At 32.5% G+C, this 23636-nt stretch overlaps 1 protein-coding gene across 4 annotated transcripts in view; it reads left to right on the forward strand.

The window, feature by feature from the left end:
• Nucleotides 1-16260, forward strand: part of COL11A1 (collagen type XI alpha 1 chain) — a gene marked incomplete at both ends in the record, with an annotated part of 195096 nt that extends 178836 nt beyond the window's left edge. For all 4 annotated transcript variants that reach the window (XM_082832567.1, XM_082832570.1, XM_082832568.1 and 1 more), the window contains 10 exons: nucleotides 4063-4116; nucleotides 5009-5116; nucleotides 5609-5662; nucleotides 5767-5802; nucleotides 5897-5950; nucleotides 7454-7703; nucleotides 10605-10717; nucleotides 12151-12219; nucleotides 14634-14867; nucleotides 16114-16260. In XM_082832567.1, the coding sequence (XP_082688693.1) occupies nucleotides 4063-4116; nucleotides 5009-5116; nucleotides 5609-5662; nucleotides 5767-5802; nucleotides 5897-5950; nucleotides 7454-7703; nucleotides 10605-10717; nucleotides 12151-12219; nucleotides 14634-14867; nucleotides 16114-16260 (1119 nt within the window). The remainder of the gene's footprint in view (nucleotides 1-4062; nucleotides 4117-5008; nucleotides 5117-5608; nucleotides 5663-5766; nucleotides 5803-5896; nucleotides 5951-7453; nucleotides 7704-10604; nucleotides 10718-12150; nucleotides 12220-14633; nucleotides 14868-16113) is intronic.
• Between the last annotated feature and the right edge of the window lie 7376 nt (nucleotides 16261-23636).

Consider the following 23636-nt stretch of genomic DNA (forward strand, 5'->3'; position numbering starts at 1 on the left):
CAGATGGGAATAAAATTGAGTGTTTTAAAGAGAACAGTAATGGTTGCTACATTCTCTCCTCTGCTGCATAGTCAAAATAAGCATGATTTAATCATTTTAAATTAATTTTTATTTTATTTTTTGAAGACACAATTAGCATCTATTTTAGTTTTAAGCTTTTATTTTGTTTTGTTTCATAATCTTTCATTTTAAGAACCTATTTGTTCCAATTTAGCTGAAAAATTGTTCAGTATTTATCTTCAGACAATTTTACCTTACTATTATCATACATTAATTCTTTTCACATACTGATAAGTAAAATATCTGATAACATTATTTGTTAAACCATAAGTGTGCGAATAAACGGTAGGATGGGTTACTGAATTATATTTTGATTTTTTAAATGCTACATTTAACTTATCTGTAAAAAGATTTGAGATGTGTAGCATTCCATAATGATTAAGCAGGTTTAAACTACAAAGTATTTGTCTTTCACCAAATTAAACGTTATTTTACAATACTACATTCTAAATAAACAGTAGGATCTGCATTTTCTTTAAACTTCAGTGCATTAGAACTTTGAGATGCATTTCAAAGCAAATATTCTGTACAGCATAATACAGCAGGGGAACATATTTGATTGTGTATTCTAGACACTTATGAATGTATCATCCCTGTTTTCCTTTTCACTTTATTACTTATGAATTATGTATTTCCCTAGGGTTTTTCAATTTACAATATCCTAAGAGGAAATAGAAAATATGTATACCTGAAATAATATTTTTATATGCAGAGTTGTTATTTTTGATATGGTCCAGGTTCAGAGGGTTATGTATAACTGCTATCAACATCATAGCTTTACCAATTTCTATTTCTAATTGATGAAAATGATAATAAACTGATTTCACTTGGCTAATGCCTCCTTAGATATAGTTCACAATTTTATGAGATTATTAGCTTAGAGGGATTAACACTCTTTTCCTTTAACTCCTTCCTGAATAATATTTATAGAAATGATTTTAAATGCATTACAAACACAAAAAATGTCTAGTATGTTTCCCATTACCCCCGAGCAATTAGAATCCACATTATTTCTTCTTTTTTGCCATTTTAGCTTTTACTATTAGAATGTGATGAGAAAGCTGATTAATAACTATCTGTGGCACATCAGAAACAAATAACAATAATTTACATTACACTTCACTATATGCAGTACTTTTGTAAGCCTGGTTTTTCTTCCATTATCACGATTCTCTGACACAGTTATTATTAGAACACCTTTATAAATAAAGTTCTGAGATAAAAAGGAACAGATCCAAGATTACCCAACTAATGAGTGGTAGACCTGAGACGCTGAATGAACCAGTATTTGGAATATTGATGCCCAGCAAATGACATTCCTATTAGTTTTCCCACTTAACAGCAAAATTTCTGTAAAGTGTATCACATACCAGAAAGAGTTTGAATGTAAAATAAGAAGTAAAGAAAGAAAAAAAATCTGGCCTCTTTAATAGTTTTGTGTTTTCAATCTAAAGAATGTATTTACTTTTAACTGACATATGTCAATTTTAACCAATATTTTTAAATGGTTTTTGCTACTGGTACAGGTATATGGTTCTTTCATGCAATTACATATTTATTAGAACTATTTTTTCATGCTTTTTTATTCCCACTTGTTCTAACATATAGAATGTTTGGCATCTATCCTGATGGTCACATGACCTCAAGGAATTATTTTATTATTTCTATTACTCATTTATATTATTCCTTTAAAATTGTGCTATCAGACAACATTATTTTCCTAACCAATAATTCACCAAACCTTTCTGATGAGATGAGAAAAAAGTAGATGAAAAATATACTTACTTAATTTTAAAATTATTAAACAAATAATACTAAATAGGTAATGTTTTTATTTTAAAATAAATGACATCCTTTATGCTGTTCTGATTTTCATATTGATTTAACAGATATGGGACTTAATGCCACAGAGCCATGTTTCTCAGACCTTAATGAGTAACAAACCTGTGAAACAGATTTCTGATCTCTAACTCCAGAATTTTAGATTCAGTTAGTCTGGATGATGCCTATGAATTTGCTTTGCTAATATGTTCACAAATGATGCTAAGGCTGCTGGTCTGAGGATCAAACTTTGCGATCATCCACTCTGATATAGTGTTAGCAAATGAGATGAAAGTCCAGTGTTAAAACCTAGCCTTAGAATATTCCTGAAAGTAAATTTGGTAATTTCTTTGTAGTCTCCTTTTTGTCTACAAGAGATTTAACAAAGTGACAGGATTGTTTATATTTATACAAAAGAGAATCTAAACTGAATTGATATAAACTTACATCTGAGGATTAATAATTTTCTTCTTACTAGAATATTATTAGGTACATTTACATTTAAATTGCACATAATTTCTACAAAAATAATTTATCTATTTTCAATAGAATGATGTAGGGAAATTGTTCACTTTTATATCAATACTTATAGAATTTCAAATTCATTCATGAATTAAAACAAATGTAAATATTTCTGGTAACAGTCCAAAATACTATTGATACACAGGACTAACTTATACTAACACTATTCTTACCTTCCTCTGATATTAAGGACTTCAGTTTGAGGAGTAGATTTGAGAAACTAAGGAATGGAAAGCGCTCATCTACACAATCTCACAGTAGCCCCTTGAGACAGGAATTATAATCCTTGGTTTATAGATGAGAGAACTGAAGTTCTCTTTGGTTAGCTAATTTAAATTGCTGATAAGAGAAGCAGGCTTCTACCCCAATCTATTGTATTCTGAACCCATACTTTTTAAATTACATCATGCTTCTTGGATTAGATCCATGGCTTTTAATATATTAAATTCACAAAAATGATGGACTGAGACTCAATGTGCTCTTTCACACTGAAGACTCAAAAGTGCCTAGGAAGAGGGGGAAAAAATTACTTGTGGTAGCCTTGTGGAACATACTATAGTAAAGACTAATCATATAGCTTGGTAAAAATTAAAACAATTTGATTACTAAGTGCCATGTTAAAATCATTATTAAAATTATAATTCAAATAGTTCAATTCAGTCTATATAATTCAAACTCATAGAGAAAACTCATATTTTGTCTTTGTTTCTTGATGCGGTACTTGTAGGCAGTAGTGACTCATGTGTGGTGGTATTATCTGGGCCCTGGTTTCATCAGTCACAATCTTACAAACCATCTGTCAGTTACATTTTTTCTGACAGAATCTGTTGCCTGCATAGCAACTTGTTGTAATTTCAGAATAAGGATCTTATTTTGTGTTGCCTTCAATTTGGAGTACATTAGTTTTTATATTTAGAAGTCTGTTTAAAAGTCATCATTATGAATATTTTCATGAGTAGGGACCAAGACTAAGAGTTAGTTGCTAAAATCATGCCATAATTTTCATTAAAGTATAATTTAGCCTAAATGGATAAATGCCTTATCCTTAGAATATAAAAAGGATTAAATAATTAAAATACAGGTCCAATAATATGAGAAAAGTAAATTATCTTATCTTTACATTTACAAATCATTTAGTTAAGAGATTGAATTCAGAAATTAGAGCTAAAAATAGTATCTTGGGAGTTTATTTAGGAAAAATGATTAACAATGGTCAGTTGATGGTCAAAAGTTTATTGAGGTTTTCTTCTTTAAATTTTACTGGAAATATTGTAACCTTTGAATTTGAGTTTAACAGAGAAATATTCAATTAAATGAATGTATAACTTGGAAACCTCTTCTTCTAAAATTAGTGTAATTAAAAATGCATCTTTTCTTTCAACTGAAAAACCATATAAATCATGCCCTATTTCTAACTTCATATTTATTTAATCAAACTTATCAATATTATGTTTTATTATTATGGTTAACTATCAAACTGTAGAGTTTTAAACACATAAAATTATTTAGAATCCTGAAAAATAAACAGTGGTCATTATTTTTTTTTTCCAGTGGTCATTATTAATTTTAAACCCTATCATATTATTGAAACCAACTTGCCCAGTGGATAGTAATATGATTCTCTAATTTGTAACTACTCTATGTATGTTTATTATTTAGGGACCTCCTGGCTTACCTGGTCTTAAAGGTGACCCTGGCTCCAAGGGTGAGAAGGTGAGAATAAAAGAATGTGTTATTACAATGTTGATTTCTTAATAGCAGAGACAATAATGTTGCAGACTAATATCACTCAAAAGGAAATTTCAAGGAATACCTTTATCATTCTAACCAAGGAAAAAGTTATCAGTCCTTAGCTTCCAAGATGAATTTAGAAAAGAGAAAATATACAAAGTAATAGTGAAAAATGTACCAGAATTCAGTGTTATATTTCTCAATGTTCCTATGTAGGAACCATATGGAGAAAGCATATGGTTATACTAAAATAACTATTCAGAAAATAAACAGATAGAATAACAAAATGGTCATTTTTTATGTTTTTAAACATGAAAATAAAAAATTTAAACTAGACTATCTTTCAGATGATTTGAAAGATATGTATGCTCTGTTGCAACAAATAATTAAAGAAAATAAAACATTTTTAGAATGGCATTAATATTTTTAAAACTACTTTTAAATCTTTAAGTGTTTCTTAGATGCTGCAAAATTTGTGAAGGATAGAAATAATTTCATATAAAATAAGATGCTTTTTAAAATAATGAATTTTCAGTTGTTTGTTTCACCAATATTATATGTAGTCATTATTAATCTTTTAGTTGAAGGAATTCCCTTTAAGTAAATGTAACACTGAAGGGGATATTTTTAGAAAATTTTTTTTCAATAATATTCCCAACCCTTAATAAAGGTCTCACTTAATGTAATCAGTAAATGATCCTGTTATGTGAGGGGAAAAAGGTTTTTAATCCTATATTTCATTCAGAAAGGGTTAAAGTTTTTATCTAATTTTTTACTCTTATGTTTCATAAATTTAATGTGCAATTATTTTATGACTATAATTTAATATATGTTTGTAATTTATATATTGTTAAAATTTCTTTGCCTTTCAAAGGGACATCCTGGTTTAATTGGCCTGATTGGTCCTCCAGGAGAACAAGGTGAAAAGGGTGACAGAGGACTCCCTGGAACTCAAGGCTCTCCAGGAGTAAAAGGGGATGGAGTGAGTAAAGATATAAATTATTTTCCTACTCCTTTACAATCATACACTCACACATCTGCAGACATTCCTTTAAACATGACCTAGGAAGTAATTTAGAGCATCTTAATCTCCTTAAGTCAATGATGTTTTCAAAAAGAAATTTATTTAACCTTAGAGTAAATAAATAAAAATATGACTTAAGTTAGAAACCATAAAAATTATAGTTCAATATTTAATTACACAAACATTTATTGAATCCCCAACACATACAAATCATTATTCTGAAGGCTGCAGGAATGTAAAGACATATGCGTAGAGAGGGAGACATTGCAGCAAAATGGACAAAAATACAGCTCATCTTGCAAAAGTTATTTCTTAGATTCACGATGGAAAATTTTAGGCCATTCTTATGTATTTTTGCATTGTCTAAATTTTGCAATGTGTGTTGTTATGCAACATATGAAAATGGAATCGCTGAGAAAAACTCTTTAATTTGGATGATTCTCTCTGTAGGGTATTCCAGGCCCTGCTGGTCCCATAGGTCCACCTGGTCCTCCAGGCTTACCAGTAAGTACAAAACAAAAGAATTTTATAAAGTAAACTTATAAATACACCAAAGAGACGCACATTCTCCAGATTTTTATGTGTACTTTTGCCTTTGCATTTTCCAGGGTCCTCAAGGTTCAAAGGGTACCAAAGGCTCTACTGTAAGTACCTTTCTCTTTGGCATCTAAATTTTTCAGTGACACCTACTCAAATGCTTTGTTCTCTATTTATGTTGTTCCTTATTCTTTCTAACAGGGACCTGCTGGCCAGAAGGGTGACAGTGGTCTTCCAGGGCCTCCTGGGCCTCCGGTAAGTGCATGGTAAAAAGCGTGATATTCTGACAGTTAGCATCCTGAGACTGCCAGTGATTTCTCTGAATTTATAAGAAGGATTAAAAAGCATATTCTGTCAAACTACCTTAATTAAGTACTCAGATCTACATGCCAACACTTGTCTTTTAATTGGCTTCACTCTTTGAATGTAAAGATACCTTAACTATTGTAATAATCTTGCCTTTATTAGTTTTTCAAGAAAATCATATATTTTTCATGTCACATTTTCATGAAAGCAACTGGTTGTATGCCACAAAGATACATTAATACCCGACTAGGAATAAAAACAAAAGTTCAGATGCTTGACATTTTTTTCCTACTGCATATAATGATAATAATAAAAGCAATGGTAATAGTTACCACTTTTTTAGCACTGACATTTTCCAGGCTTCACACAAGCCTGTTAGATCCATGTGAAAAAATTTGAGGCTTCCTTCTTGAACTTGTTTCCAAGTTATATGTGTATTAGTTTGCTGGGATGGCAATAACAAAGTACCACAAACTACATGGCTCAAATAATAGAAATGTATTATATAATAGTTCTAGAAGCCAGAAGTCTTAGATCAAAGTGTCAGCTGCATTGGTTTCTTCTGAGGGGTGTGGGGTAAACATCTGTTTGAGACTTCTCTCCTTGGCTTGTAGATGGCTCTCTTCTCCTTGTGTCTCCTCACATGGTCTTCTGTCTATGTGTGTCTCTGTGCCCAGATTTTTTTATTTTAGAAGGATACGTGTCGTATTGGAAGAGGACCCACCCTTAGGCCCTCATTTCACTTTATTAATTATATCTACAGCCACCTCATTTCTAAATAAGGTCTTCCTCTGAGTTACTGCGGCTTAGGACTTCCACGTATGAATTTTTGTGGGACACAGTTCAATCCATAACAATACGGATTAACTATTTGGTGTAGTTCTACTCTTAAAAAAAACACATATATAAATTCAAGTCTGACTGCACTTCTTTTAATTTTGTTTATTTATAAAGTTATAGATGTTTGGAACCAGCTAATGTGTATTTTTAAACATGATATGAATTATTTTCAAGCACAATAGACAACTCATTATATAGCACAAGAACTTTAAATTATTGTTTTAAGCTTCAGAGATTAAAATCTAGTTGCAGAGATAGGACATGTAAATAAGGACTAATTAATATATGAGAAAGTAATGGATATAACATATGTACATACAAATCTGTGCTATGTTACATGTATATAAAAAGGTCCAGAAATCATCTGAATTTTGTGCCTACCTCAATATCTCCACTAGATTCTTTTTAAAAGAATTCACAAAGTTTATATATAAACAGATATATGTACATAATACGTGTATTCTAGCAATTAGAGAAAACATCGAAAATAGGGAAAACAGTGAAAAGTTAAACAAACTATAAGTTCTTATAACAATAACAACAGTAATAACTAATATCTGCAGAATATTTTACCTTAGGAAACAGTTACATGCACATCCATCTCTTTTACAGGGTCCACCGGGTGAAGTCATACAGCCTTTACCAATCTTGTCACCCAAAAAAACAAGAAGACATACAGAAAGCATCCAATCAGATGCAGGTGATAATATTCTGGATTACACTGATGGAATGGAGGAAATATTTGGTTCCCTCAATTCCTTGAAACAAGACATTGAGCATATGAAGTTTCCAATGGGTACACAGACCAACCCAGCCCGAACTTGCAAAGATCTGCAACTCAGCCATCCTGACTTCCCAGATGGTATGTTAATAATGCATGACCAAGCAAATGCACTGAGCCTCTAAGTTACCAAGGTGCATTGTCAGCTCATTAATTCTAGTTAAATGTTTAATATAGTCTCTAAATAAAACGAGAGTGAACAATTATTAATTCCAATCTTGTAGACAGAAAAAGTCATTTACACTGTTAAAACAAGGTCTGCTCTGGAAAATCTTTGTCTTGTTAAGCAAGGTTTCATTAAATTATGACAAGTTCATCTTGGATGATTATAGATAAAACAAATGTAATTTGCCTTGTAATAACCATCACAGAATGGGTTTGATGTGTGTACACATATGTGCATGCTACTATATTTATATCCTATATCCTAACTTACTTTGCATTAATGATTAAATAGCATAACTGAATCATATGTGACCTATCAGTTTAGCAATGATTTGAACAGAATATTTAAGAATTAGGATAGTTTGAGGCAAAAATTTATTTCACTGATCCACGAATACCAGAACGACTGTGAACAATTTATTTGTAATAATAATCAGGATAATTTTCTATACCTATTATTTGACAAAACTTTTACATACCTATTCTGAGAAGGAAAGAGTTCCAAGTACCCTAAGTTAAGTGACTAACTCACACAATACTAAACTAACAAAAGGCAGATCTATATCTGATTTTAAATCTCCCACTTTATGTGGAAATACTTTGCCACTCTGTTTACTTGTGGGACTACATTATTTCCCACTATCGATCATATAATGAATGTTGTAACTGAGATCTAAATAACTCAGTATAGATAGAAAAGTTTCACGCAATTCAGGAAGAGACATTTTTTATGACAAAGAATGTCTTAAAATCTCCTATCTTGGGCTTCCCTGGTGGCGCAGTGGTTGAGAGACCGCCTGCCGGTGCAGGGGACAAGGGTTCTTGCCCCGGTCCGGGAAGATCCCACATTCCGCGGAGCAGCTAGGCCCGTGAGCCATGGCTGCTGAGCCTGCGCGTCAGGCTGTGCTCCGCAATGGGAGTGGCCACAACAGTGAGAGGCCCACGTACCGGAAAAAAAAAAAAAAGAAAGAAAAAATCTCCTATCTTAAGCACAGCCCGTTAAAAGGAAAACACAGTTAATTATTAAGGGTGCTTTACAAACTGCTATCAAATGTATTCAAATTTATAATATATTTATTTGAAAAGATACATTTAGTTTCACATTAATTCAGTGAGTTATAAGGAGAATGACCCAAACTTCTGATCTAGCTAATATAGTCATACATATGTGACTGAAAATCAAATGTAAAAGATGACAGCCTGTACTGACAATATAAAACAACGTGTGATTAATTAGAACCTGAGCAGTCAAGAAAAAAATTTTGTAAATTTTGGGGATGGAAAGCTCACTATGGACTACAGTTCCCTGTGTTTTCCATATATTAACTAACTTTATTAATTCTTTAATTAATTAAATTTTAATTAATTACAATTAAATGTTTATTTATTAACTTATTGGTGCCAGGCACTGTTATTCATGCAGAGATTCACAGATAAATATAAAGAATAATGCCCTCGGGCTACTATTGTGTAATGATGGAGACAGGTAAACCATAAATATTTATAATAGCAAATTATGACAGATACAGATTTCCTCTGCTCTCCAAAATTAGAGGGTTCCTATGAAATCTTTTGCAAGCTGAAATGTCATGAAGCCATAAAGGTATCTTAGTAATTAAGTATATGTTATTTGAAAGAATATTTAGTAACAATGTTGACTGAATAAGACAAGATAGAAATAATGCTTACCATATAATTCAAAATTATATATTCTTTAAAACCCTAAGAAATATCAAAGATTAAGAAAGGCTATTCCAGTTAGTAAAATCTTTGATGATTTTTATTTTCTTTTATAAATTTTTCCTGTGAATTTCAATTTGTTCCAGATGTGAACTTATAAGTGGCGCGATCAGAAAAAGTGTAAATTTTTTGTTAAAGAATTTATTTCAAAAAGCAAACTGGCATTAGATTTTCAGGAGTTCCAGTACTAAGCTAAGCAGTTGGAGCTTTTAAGTTGTTCAAAGTTCACAATCAGTGGATTGACATAATTCAAATTAATATTTGAAATGAAGTGGCAGCATGAAAAATGGTAAGAGGAAAGCAAAGTAATCATCACATGTATATCAAGTCTGTATCCTGATAATTCTTGTTTAATAAAAGCTCAATTGTCTGTTACTTAAGGGATAACATTTTGTCAGCCCCACTACTTACCATCTTTACTCACCTAACACCAAATTAACCGTCATGGTCATTCACATGATAAAATTTGTTCTGTACCATTTAGATAATAGAATTAATAGCAAACTGCATTTAAATATATAAAATAGACTTTCTTCTTAGGAGCCCATTCAAAGGGGGAGTACACTTACTGCATGAAGTTTTTCCTGTAAAGTAATGCAAAATTATGATACTTGAGGCTAAGTGGATACTCTCACCTCCATCATTACAGATAAATAAATCAAGGAAAAATATATTGATTATTATACTCAGATTACTTAAGTAGTAAATAATACATATGGTATTTAGAGTCAGGTATATCTCATCCTAATGTACTTGCAATTTATTACACATGGATAAGAGAATGTTAATATTTGAGGAGGTGGCATTTAAGCTGAAACCTAAAAGTAATAGGCATGCTAAGATTAAAAAAAAAGGATGTTCCAGGCAGAGCGTATGGGAGCATTTGGCAAAGACAAAGGGTTGCTCTTTAAGTATTCAAACATGTACCTCAATATGACCAAAAACATAAAAGTGGTTCATGTGGAAAAAGATGAATGAATATTCATTTTTTCTTATTTCTCTAATAAAATTTGGTATATAATATATTCAGTTTTGGGTATAAATGTATTTGTATGACGTATTTTTTCCTACTTCCAGGTGAATATTGGATTGATCCTAACCAAGGCTGCTCAGGAGATTCCTTCAAAGTTTACTGTAATTTCACATCTGGTGGTGAGACTTGCATTTATCCAGACAGAAAGTCAGAGGGCGTAAGTACCAATCTGTTTTGGTGGTGACTGTTGACAGTTCCTGCCATGTTTTTGCAATATTGAACTAAGCAGGAAAATTATACTGTCATATTTTCATTTATCTGCTTTTCTTACAGGGTAATTAGAGCATTTCATTTGCATAAATATGAATAAGACACCAAAGTGACAGAGTTGACAAATACTTCTTTTCTTATTTTTTACCCAGATGTATTCTTTATGCACCTGTTTGCTCTCTAAAATTCTATGGCTTTCCATGACACAGCACAGCTGATTCTCAGATTTTAGTGCATGCATAGTATTCTTTCCAATTACCACGTGGTAGAACTCACAGCTGTATATTATGCTCAAAATACACAATTTTATAAAGAACGATTCTTTCACATAAAATAAGAGTATTCTCTGCACTTCTGTACATTTTAAATGTTTAGTCTCTTCAAACACATTCCTTGATTTTCACCTAGCAATATTAATACATGTGAGCTCTATCTTTAAAGTTACAGGCAAATTATTAATATAAGGAAAGATTTTTCACTAGCATAATTACATTCTCCAAACATTTTATAGGTGGGAAATTTTGACGTTATTTGTATTGTTTTAGTAAATCACATTCTTCTTAGGAAGTGGCGTAGGCATGCAGAGGCACGGAAACTCCTTAAGACAAAGTAGCTTTAAGTGTGTAATCTCTTTAGGAGAGACATTTAGTTTGTAAGTGAAGGATGGGGCAGGAGACAAAGCAATTTCTGTTTCCCAACCACACTTTGCATTTGGGGAAGCAGAATAAAGCTCCTCTAACCCACAAAGAAATGTGGGAAAATGGAAATGCCTCCCCTTACAGGATTACTCAAATTCCCTATAGTGAGGCCTATATACCTAGTGAGGCTTATATACCTTTATTTTTTGCTGATCTTTGTAAAGCAAAACAATAAATTCAGATCTATAAAAGATTCTAAACATTTTCTCCAGCAGGGAATAATGGGTTTGCTTCCTGTCAATGACTTTTCCATAGCATCCCGCCCTGAGTTACTAGCTGGATGCTTCAGGATGCCTCCCTTGGCTGTGAAATACTCAAGGTATCTGCCTTGATGGCAGATGCCAACTGGCATTGTGAGGGTTTCCTTTGCAAGGGGTTACCTAAGAGTTCCACCCATGTGCCCTACAGCCAACCCTTAGTATGCCCTTACCAAGTTATTTCCCACCCCCTTCTTTTTGAGCAATTAAAGAAAACAGGAAAAAAAATGACTCAGTCTTCACTAAATTGGAATTCACAACATCTATCTCAAGTTTTGCTTTTTACCTTATTTTGTATAATCCAGGATAGACCACTTTAAAAACTCTTTAACATCCTAGTCTTACTGAAAATTACTGATATATACATAAACAATACTGTTCATAATTTTAACCTACTTTCTAATTTTCCTGTTCCTTTGCAACAGGTAAGAATTTCATCATGGCCAAAGGAGAAACCAAGAAGCTGGTTTAGTGAATTTAAGAGAGGAAAACTGGTATGTTATTACCTCAGCATGAAGTGGTTTATTTTGAAGCTCTTACATAGTACAAGTTCAAATTATATAATCTCTAGACCCTTACTGTGAACGTCTAAATTATACAAAGCAGGATTCCATGTATTCCCTAGTTTGCTCTATCTAAATCTTAGACCACTTTGTGTTTTTTTGGCCGTTTTTTTGTTTTCTTAAATTTTTATTGGAGTATAGCTGCTTTACAATGTTGTGTCAGTTTCTACTGTACAGCAAAGTGAATCAGCTATACGTATACATATATCCCCTCTTTTTTTGGATTTCCTTCCCATTTGGGTCACCACAGAGCATTGAGTTGAGTTCCCTGTGCTATACAGTAGGTTCTCATAGTTAACTATTGTATACATAGTATCAGTAGTGTATATATGTCAATTCCAATCTCCCAATTCCTCCCACCTCCCTCTTAGACCACTTTGGTATTTTAGAGAGAAGTCTAAAATTTTTGTATCAAAATAAATGGAAATATATTAAATTTACTAAAATATTAAGATCAAATAAAGTATGCATTTCCCTAAGTACCTGAGATAGATATCATAAAAATGGATTATGTTAGAAATATCAGATATAGAAAATATAATGTCTATTTAGTATCTCTGACCCTATTTCACTTCCGCTATACTTGAAAACTAATTTATTATTTGTTTGCAATTTCAGTAAGAACTTTTGGAATGTGAAATGTTTTTTCCGATAGTTACATCTGGAAATAAAGTTAGCTGACTGACCTGACCTTTTATGTATTGTAGCACAAGGTTACTTAAATATTTCCATACAATTACCAGTTCGTGATCAATCATTTTATAGAGATTTTAAAATTGGATGCCAAAACTAAATTTGCATTTAAAAGCTGTTTAAAAATATATATGTGTTTAAAATGTTAATTATAATGTATTTAAATGAATGTTTTTCAGTTATTCAGATAATTATTCAATAGCTTAACATTCTTTAAAAAAGGTATTCTTTTCCATTGATGACTATTTACATAGTTATTATCCTATAAGAACCTACTCATATTAGTGAAGTTCTCCACTTGACGTAACTGTCTAGTTCAGTCTTCCAGTCACATATTAAATATCCATGTTACATTTGTATCTTTGTATGAGATAAAGATACATGCACAGATAGAACTCTGTGTGTGGTTTTACTTTTTGCTGTTTTGTTTTGTTTTCCTTAGAGTGGATTTCCCAGTTGTTGTTGTTTTTTTTTTTCTCCAACCTCTCAAGGATCCTCATCATCTGAACTGTTAATCAGTAAGAATTAAGTAGAATCAACAAAAAGGAGGAAAGTCACAGATAACTGCCTTTATATTGAGTGAATCTATAATCTGGGCGAATTTCTTAATTTTTTTTTAAATATAGGTTTATGTTTCAGCTGATCCCAGATAGTTTATTTATATACAATAAAACAAATTATGAGCTTGACAAATGAGTTCTTAATAATTTGCAGTTAAGACTGTTTTCCTGCTCTAAATACAAAATAAGTATTTCCTGAACAACAAATATTCACTTGCGTGTCTTGGGCAATATGCTTGGTGCTGGTGATACAATGATGAATATAAGTACATCATCTGAGAACAGACAAACAAGCAGGTCTGTGCTGAAAATTAGAAGACCAAAAATCTCTTTGAAGACTGTGCCGCCAAAATGAAAAATTCAAGAACATGTTGAAAAATTTGTCAAGTAGATACATTAGGAAAATAGGTGAAATCAAACAACATAAAAATAGTTAACCTTTGCATTGCACTGAGATTCCTCAGTTTTCATTTTTACTATATTACCACTCTATTATTTAAAAAGTTACACAAATAGGGCTTCCCTGGTGGCACAGTGGTTGAGAGTCCGCCTGCCGATGCAGGGGACACGGGTTCGTGCCCCGGTCTGGGAAGATCCCACATGCCGAGGAGCGGCTGGGCCCGTGAGCCATGGCCGCTGGGCCTGCGCGTCTGGAGCCTGTGCTCTGCAATGGGAGAGGCCACAACAGTGAGAGGCCCGTGTACTGCAAAAGCAAACAAACAACAACAAAAATAAAACAGACGAAAAAAAAGTTACACAAATATAATGATAGATTTCTTGGAAACAAAGGCATTTTTTGTAATACTTACTGACTGATTAGGAAACTGAAGTGTATATAGAAGTAAAGTGATTTTTTTCCAAAATAAGTATTGCTGACAGTACCTAAGGTGGGAGTACATCCTGATTTCATAAAGTCCTATATCTGGGTCTTCTGACTCTCAATGCATACTTTCTTTCATTAAGTGAAAATGGGTCTATTGATGCATCCACATGCTTCTGGGATCACAGTTCACTGTTGACAGTGATTTTATTCTTTTACAACAGAAAAGAGTGAAAGAGTCTTTATGTGTCTCTTTATTCTCTTATTCCCAGCTTTCATATTTAGATGTGGAAGGCAATTCCATTAATATGGTGCAAATGACATTCCTGAAACTGCTGACTGCTTCTGCTCGGCAAAATTTCACCTACAGCTGTCATCAGTCAGCAGCTTGGTACGATGTGTCATCAGGAAGCTATGACAAAGCACTTCGGTTCCTGGGATCGAATGATGAGGAGATGTCCTATGACAACAACCCTTACATCAAAGCCTTATATGATGGCTGTGCGGTGAGTATAATCTCTGCTTGCCTTCTTTCACAGAGGTGAGAAGCAGTGTGTAACCATTACACTTTGGCCCTAAGTCAGATTTCTGTCATGAAGTGGATGTCAATTGTTATTAAGATTTGATGCTTAACGCTGACATATTAAAGTACAGTATATTAGAGACCACTAATATTCACGCACAAACACACACAGAGACACAGAATCTCTGAAACATACATATAGACACATTTTAAAAGTCATAACAGAAGGTAGTCTCGGATTGTATGTTATTTTTATGGAATTATTCCTGATATTTGAATACTATTACAGCTAGATACTCCTGAAATGAAAAAAAAAAAGAAAAAAATCAAGAGCCTTATTTCATTTGCCTCCTTAATTCATGACTCTAACATGACAGATAAAGGAATCATCATTATACTGTTTATACCATAGATAATTCTTACCTCTGTATTTTGCTTATAGGGGCATGCTTATTGGTACTATGTTACAACAATTTAGTCCGTTATTAGCATTTTGCTATTTTTATCCTCTGGGACTGTCTTTCTCACATATATGGTAATTTCGTAAGAGCAAATGACCAATAGAGCATCCTAAAAAGCTTATTGTCTTAGCTGATGAGTGAAGAGAAGTCACAATTACAAATAAAGTGAGTAGGTTACACATAGATCAAAGAAGAGACCATAATGCATGTAAAAGGAGAAAGCGTTTAGGATTTCCCAATATAATGTATTGATAATTATTCATAAAATTAATACATAGCAATAGAAATGCTTCAGCTTTAGACTTCTTGCATTATAATTCCTATACTGCGTTCAAATTTTTCTTAGCAAATTTGTCTGTGTGTATATATACATATATATTTATGTGTGTGTATATATACATATAGAATTATTATAATAATGGTAAGGATATATTATTTATGTAAGGGTATAACCCAGTACCAATATCAGTTTTCATGTTAAAATGTATTTTTCAGTTCAGTAAGATTCTCTCCAACTGTGCAGTATATTAGAGCATTATCTTGGGTAATTATGGCTAAGTATTAAATACGGTCAACTTTCAAAACTTAAAACTACATATGACATCAGTGATAACAAGAAGAGTTAATTACTACAAAGATAATGGCAAATTTGTTTTCCACTCTCTTCTTTCTTACCTTCTTATGTCCACTCAGAAGCTTAAGAAAAAATAACATATCTTAAAAATATAAAATGATTGTATAACTTTTTATTTCTGCTTAACTTTACAGTCCAGAAAAGGCTATGAAAAGACTGTGATTGAAATCAATACACCCAAAATTGACCAAGTACCTATCGTTGATGTAATGATCAATGACTTTGGTGATCAGAATCAGAAGTTTGGATTTGAAGTTGGTCCTGTTTGTTTTCTTGGCTAAGATTAGGACAAAGAACATATGAAATCAACAGAAAATATACCTTGGTGCCACCAACCCATTTTATGCCACATGCAAGTTTTGAATAAGAATGGTGTAGAAAATAACTTGCTACGTATATATGTACCAATTAGGAAATATCAATGCCCTTGTGGGAGCAGAATCACATGAAAAAAGCTTTGAAAATCATAAAAATATAAGATAGTGTGGCTAAGATGGAAACAGGCCTTATTCTTGATTCCCAATTTTCATCTCTTCTTTTCCTATTTGGATTTCTTTGGTGCTGTAGAAAAAAAAAAGAGAAAAATATATATTCATAAAAGACATGGTGCTCATTCCCATCCATCAAGGATGTGCTAAAACAGTGTGTTTAATAAATTGTAATTATTTTATGTACAGTTCTATACTGTTATCTATGTGTCCATTTCCAAAACTTGCATGTGTCTCTGAATTCCATCTGACTCTAATTTTATGACAACTGCAGAACTATGATGGCAATAAATACATGTATCATGAAAAAATAAAGTTGCAATTTCTGATGACTCTAATTCCCTTTCTTTGATGAATAATAAAATGCCTTTGTATATATTGATGTTGAAGAGTTCAATTATTTGATGTCGCCAACAAATTTCTCAGAGGGCAAAACCTGGAAGACTTTTGGAAGCACACTCCGATCAACTCTTCTCTACTGTTCGTAATTTTGCTGAATTTCAGCCAAAAACATCATACATTTTAATGCTTTATTCAATGGTATACCTCAACCTTTTTCTTTTCAGAGTCCAGGATTTCACAGGATACTTGTATATGTGGAAAATAAGCAAGTTTATATTTTTGGACAGGAAAATATGTATGAGAAGCTGTTTTAACAAATTGATGCCTCCATCAAGCAATCAATCAGATGTATAGTTTTTTTGCTACCTTATCTTATTGTGCTTCAACCAGTGAGGTTAATATTAAAAGATGGAAACTAAACAATTATTTATGAATTTGTTCAATGTTATATTTTTAATCAATTTCTTGAATTTGATTCTAAGTTGCATATTATAATAGTCTCCAAATATTATTTTACCTGCACCTGCCCAACAACTATTATTTCTTTTCTTTCAAGATAATATCATGCATTATTTGACCTACCTAATTGCTAAATAACATATGGGTGGACTGTTACTAACAGTGCTTGTTTTAAAAGTCATACTTAGTAAAAACAATCAAAACATTTTTTTCCACTAAGGCATTTTCTTTCAGGTAGCTTGAAATAGCAGTGAAATTTTAAAATTACACACTGAACTTTGTATCTATTTTAAGTAATATATGTAAGACTTGAAAATAAATGTTTTATTATTTCTTATATGAAGTGTTAAGTTAATTGATAGCAGATTTCACTGGAACATTTTCAACTGATAATTTATCACAAAAGAACATACCTGTAATATTGAAATTAAAACGTGAACATTTGTCATTCAGAAGTTCTTTTATTTTTGAAATCAAGTTTGTAAATGTCCTTTCAAGAAGGGAGATATGAATCATATAAATAAACTCAAGTCTTGTCTACCTGGATTGGTCATTCTCTTTCTTAAAAAGGTTTTAAATTACTCTCTATTGCAGAAAAGGCTTTCAGTTTTGTTTCTTGACCATCCAGGTTAGAATAGTTTTACACTTTTGAAAAAGAATATTATCCTTCAGAAATTAGCTGTTTAAATTCTCCACATTTCTAAAATAAAAACACCACATGGTAATACTCTATTAATAAAATAAAGATAGGGTATATTTAAAATTTCAAAGAAATGTTTTTCATAATTAAATGTTTTACAAAGTCTCAAACATATGTTCACAATTTCAGCATTAAAAGAATTTCCAGAACTTTTATTTGAAATATAGTCTCTAAATCATACATAAAATAATATTGTCTATCAAGAGGAGTCCCATACAACAGAGTATTTACTTTAACGAATGCATAACAATGAGAGAATATTTTGCATATTGACCTGCATTGGGGAAGCTGCATTTGTTCATTTAAAAAAATGGCTTCAAATTTGGCACTCAGTAGAATTAATGCATAAATAACTAAATCACCTGTCCTTTTCTATACCCTTCATGTATGGATATGGTCTTCTGCATAGTATCAAATTTTTTTCTCTCTCTTATACTTGATTTAGTCTGGACAAAAGGAAGCTAGTGGAAAGGAAAAAGCATATTATACAACATTCTAGTCTTGGCCCAGCATGTATAAGTTATTCATGTGTAAATTATGGAGAATATTATTGACCTTGCAGGCATGGGTAAGTCCTGGGCCTGATGCACGTAAAGTTTGGTACAATTCTCTTTAAAAAAATAATACAAAATTACAAATAAAAAATACAAAAATTACTATTTAGAAGAAGTAAAGATATTATAACAAAACATTAAATTAAAAACTGGACCTATACCAAAAATATCAGAACATCCAAGAAAATATTGTTTTTATTAATTAATTCTCTGAAGTACTTCTGTAACACTTTTATCCATGTGGTTATTTGTTTACTTATTTATTTATTTATATTTTTTGGCTGCAATCTCTGAGTGCCTCTTCAAATGAGAATTTTATAATTTAAATTTCTGATAGAAATAATAAGTTTCTCTAACATGTTAGGTTAAAAATTCTTATTATCAATAGCTTAGAGATGTTTCAGTGTCACATTCTGTTATTGGTATTTTTTAATTTTAGATTATTTTAAATTCCGGAAAAGCTCTTTTATATTTCCTTCATACTATACTTCACACTATAAATTTGTGAGACTTTTCCACAGAATAGCCTCTGATTCTATACATTTTTTACCTTGTTGCTCCTCCACTATCACTAGATTTCAGATTCTGGGCACCATAAGACACATGCATACTATGGTATAAATTCTGTTTCATTATCATAACACAGTGGGCGATAGGGTTATTCCAGAAAGCCATTTCTATACTGGGAATACTGGCATTAATTATAAGTAAATAATAACTGCAAGCCACATAATTATATTCCATCATGTAAGCATATTCCACAAACCCCAAGTAAAAGAATCCCTAATTAAATTTCCTCGTTACAGTTTCCTTCCACACCACCCAATACAAGAAAGAATGCCAAGGGGAAGTTGGAGTGGATAGACTATGTTCTTAGCTGATCATGGTTAAAGAATCTTTGGCAAATTTTACCAATCATATGACCACATGAACATATTTCTAGGAGCTCTCTAAGGTCTTAGATGGTGCCTGTGAAAGAGGATTATGAAGCTTAAGCTTTATTAGTTTCAAGTAAATAGTCCCCTGCATGCTGGATAGCTGCAAAATAAATGAGTTAACTAAGGGCCTAGCACACTGATATATACTAAGAGCTAAATAAGTAGTTGCTACTGCTCTAGATTTCCTCCTCTACTATCATCACCTTAGCATGTTCCTTTATAAAACGTGGCTAATGATATGTGCTACCTACCCCGTAAGACTTTTATAAAGATTTAATTTTCAAAAAGTAAAACACTGTACAAATTGCATCACAGATGTCCAAATCAGCAAACAGACTCACATAAAATACAAGCCTTGCAGAGATTCACAAAGGATACAAAAAATAAGCAGTAGTATATACCATATCCAAGAATCCCGAATTCATCAGACAGAGCTTCTCAAGTCCCCGGGATGTATTTTGCTCTCGAGAAGGATGAGTTTAGTTGGTTTTAGGGTCTCTCAAATTTTATATTTTGCTGGTCTCATGTCTCTGTAGTGGTCATACAACTAATGATTCCTCAATGCAGCTGCAGCCCAGAGATCCAGAGATTGCAGAATTATTCACAATTTAAAATCTTTCAGAGTATATTCTGCTAAAACATTCCAAGTTCAGTTATCAGTGCATAGGCAACCCCTGCAGTATCCTCATTTCTTTTCTTTTTTTTCTTTTTTTCTTTTTGCCGTGCTGTGCGGTTTGGGGGAATCTTAGTTCCCCGACCAGGGATTGAACCTGGGCCCCCTGCAGTGAAAGAGCAGAAGGCGGGCAGCTGTAGGCTGGGCAGAATTTTGAAATTAATATTTTCTAAAGATGGAGGCAAGTGGTTTTGAATCATTGAATCATAGAACATCAATGCCAGAAAACTTGATGGTCACTTATCAGTTAATCAATGACCGAGGATATGATTTAGCACCATCACTATTAAAAACTCAACTTTACAAAATAATTAGGTCAGAAAGTGTCTTTGCTATATCCTTAATCACAAATTAATAGAAGAGATAAAACCATCACATCTAAATGAACAGTTTGGACTTCCCAGGTGGCGCAGTAAAGAATCCGCCTGCCAATGCAGGGGACACAGGTTCAAGTCCTGGTCCTGGAAGATCCCACATGCCACAGAGCAACTGAGTCCATGCACCACAACTGCTAAGCCTGGGCTCTGGAGCCTGCATGCCACAATTACTGGAGCCCGTGCTCCGCAAAAAGAGAAGCCACCGCAATGAGAAGCCTGTGTACCGCAATGACGAGTAACCCCCTCTTGCTGCAACTAGAGAACGTCTGCGTGCAGCAACAAAGGCCCAATGCAGCCAAAAATAAATAAAATAATTAATTTTAATAAATAAAATCTATTAAAAAAAATAAAAACAGTTTATTGTCAAGGTTCTGACTATACAGATGTTTGTTTGGAGAACTGAAAGAGCAATTAATACTGGTTTGTGAGTGTGTTTCGTGAAGAGATGGCACGTCTGCAAATATCTGTAGAGTTTGGATAGGTGTGTATGGAGGTGAGAAGGAAGACCACTTTAAGGAGGAAACCCAGGAAAGAATTTCAGTGGTACAGGTGGGTGTGGCACCTGAAGAAGAGGAGGAGTCTGATAAAGCCCCAGTCATGAGAGGGCATGGCCTGGTGTGAGGCCAAGGCCTGTGTTTAGGGTTGGGTTGTAATAGCTTGAAAATCATGCGAAAGAGCTTGGATATTATGCAGTAAACAATTTTAAATGAATGTTGATTCTTGAGTAAGACAGTCACAATGAAAGCTGTGTTTAGAATGACTATTTTTGGCAGTTTTTACAGAAATGACCTAGTAGGCATTCTATGCTGGATGGATCTGTAAGATGAGTCAGATAATGGGGACCAAGTATCATGAAACTGTTGTGGAAATTTAAGTGAGTGATAATACAGATTTCGATTACAGTAATTACACCTCCATGATCTAAGAGGAAGGGACACATATAAGACAATTTGGAAGAAGAAATGACTATATCTTAACAATATTTAAAATATTCCAGAGGCTTTCACTGGATATATCCACAAATAAGTTATAGTTGCCTAGCCTTTAAGAACATATATCATAAAATAATAGAAAAGAAACCTTGAACCTACTAAAAATCTGAAAAGCCAACAGGTCTCAGTAAAATAAAATGACATCTGACACAATCTTATCAATTGGCTTTGTATCTCCCATTGTATCTCATACATTATTGTAAAGATTACATATGAAAATAATTTGTGATTGCTTAAACAATACATGCTTACGACATGGGCAAGTGCCTATCTCCTATATAAACAAAAGTTCATGTACATTATCAACCACAGAAGACATACATTTATAGAAAGAAAAATTAACTGCTAAAGCTTAGTTATAGTTTTGTCTGTTGATACTGAAACTTTCATAAGTAAAAATTGGAACATAAAGAATAAGTAAATAGATGGGAGGTCTTGGAAATAATTCTATATTACTAATATGAAAAAATATGATCTGTGTGTGTGTATGTGTGTGTGTGTGTGTGTGTGTGTGTGTGTGTGTCTGTTAATCATCACATATTATTGGGAACAAGCTTTACAAATATATCAGTCCTTTCATCAGCAAAAGTCATGGCAATTAGTCCTTTCCATATGAAGTTCTCATCTGTAACAAAAAAGAAATGGTGGATCATAAAATAAACACAAGTCAAAAACAGAAAATCTTCAAGCTAATTCTAGTAACTTAATTCAAATAAAGCATACAAAGGCAGACCCAATGATAGGTTAGTGTTGTATACTGGTATCAGTTATTAATTATGTAAGGCTTCTCAGCAAGAATCCTTCACAGTGATGCAGAACTGTGTGAAAGTTATATGCATTATCATCTGACTCATTAGGTCTCTGATGTCTCCACATTGTCGTCTTTAAACAGCACATCTGTTGAACAAAATAAAAGCTGATGTATAGATGTAGATCTTTGGAGAATCACAAGAACTAAAGAACCAAAGGGAGACAAAGACGACATCATTTCTACTTTATCTGTTCCTCTTCACTCGTTAATTTTTACCTAAATTTATTGATTTTTGTTTTATTTTTTCTTCCAGTTTTATTGAAATACAATTGACATACAGTACTGCATAAATTTAAGATGTACAGCATGATGATCTGACTTACATACATCATGAAATGATTATCGCAATAAGTTTAGTGAATATCCATCATCTCATATAGATATGAAATAAAAGAAAAAGAAAAAGATATTTGTCCTTGTAATAAGAACTCTTAGGATTTACTCTCCTACAACTTTCATATATAAGCTAGTGCAGTGTTAATGATATTTACTGTATTGTACATTACATCCCTAGCACTTATTTATCTTATAGGTAGAAGTCTGTACCTTTTGACCACCTTCATCCAATTCCCCTTCTCCCCATCACCACTTCACAAATCTGATCTCCTTTTCTATGAGTTTCTTTGTTTGTTTGCTTTTTAGGTTTAATTGACCTACAACAGTATGATAGCTCCTGGTGCACAACATAGTGATTCAACATTTCTATACAGTAAAAAAGGATCACCATGATACATTTTTTAGTTGTCATCTGTCACCATTCAAAGACGTTACAAATTATTGACTATATTACCCATGCTGTATGTTTCATCCCCGTGACATTTATTTTGTAACTGGGACTTTGTACCTCCTAATCTCCCTCACCTATTTCACTTTTCACCTCACCTCTCCCCTCTGGCAACCACTTGTTTGTTCTCTGTTTTAATGGATGCTTTGCCTGAGAGGAGTTTTTATGAACAAGACATCATAAGTTTTCTAAGATTTGGTGAAAGAAAGTTATATTATATATATTAACATAGACCTAAATAATGTAAAAATACCTAATCACCTGATGAGATATGTTTTAAAATAACATTTTAAAAAAGATTGCCCTTTTATCCTTGACACATATGTTCATAAACATTAAACTATCCAAATATTCAAAATTTTATCTTCACTTCTTGTTACCCTTGACCATTAAAGAAAAAAAAACAGTACATGTTCTCATTGTTGTTATGTATGTGGCTGTGCTTCCTATGCTTGTTTTATAAGATCCTTCCCTCTTAGGATAGCACATTCTTTAAAACAGTTGTAGGAAGGATTTAGCTTAGGTTAGAAGACAGGTAT

The sequence above is a fragment of the Leucopleurus acutus genome (assembly GCF_964270905.1).
Source record: "Leucopleurus acutus genome assembly, chromosome: 2".
Taxonomy (NCBI): domain Eukaryota; kingdom Metazoa; phylum Chordata; class Mammalia; order Artiodactyla; family Delphinidae; genus Leucopleurus; species Leucopleurus acutus.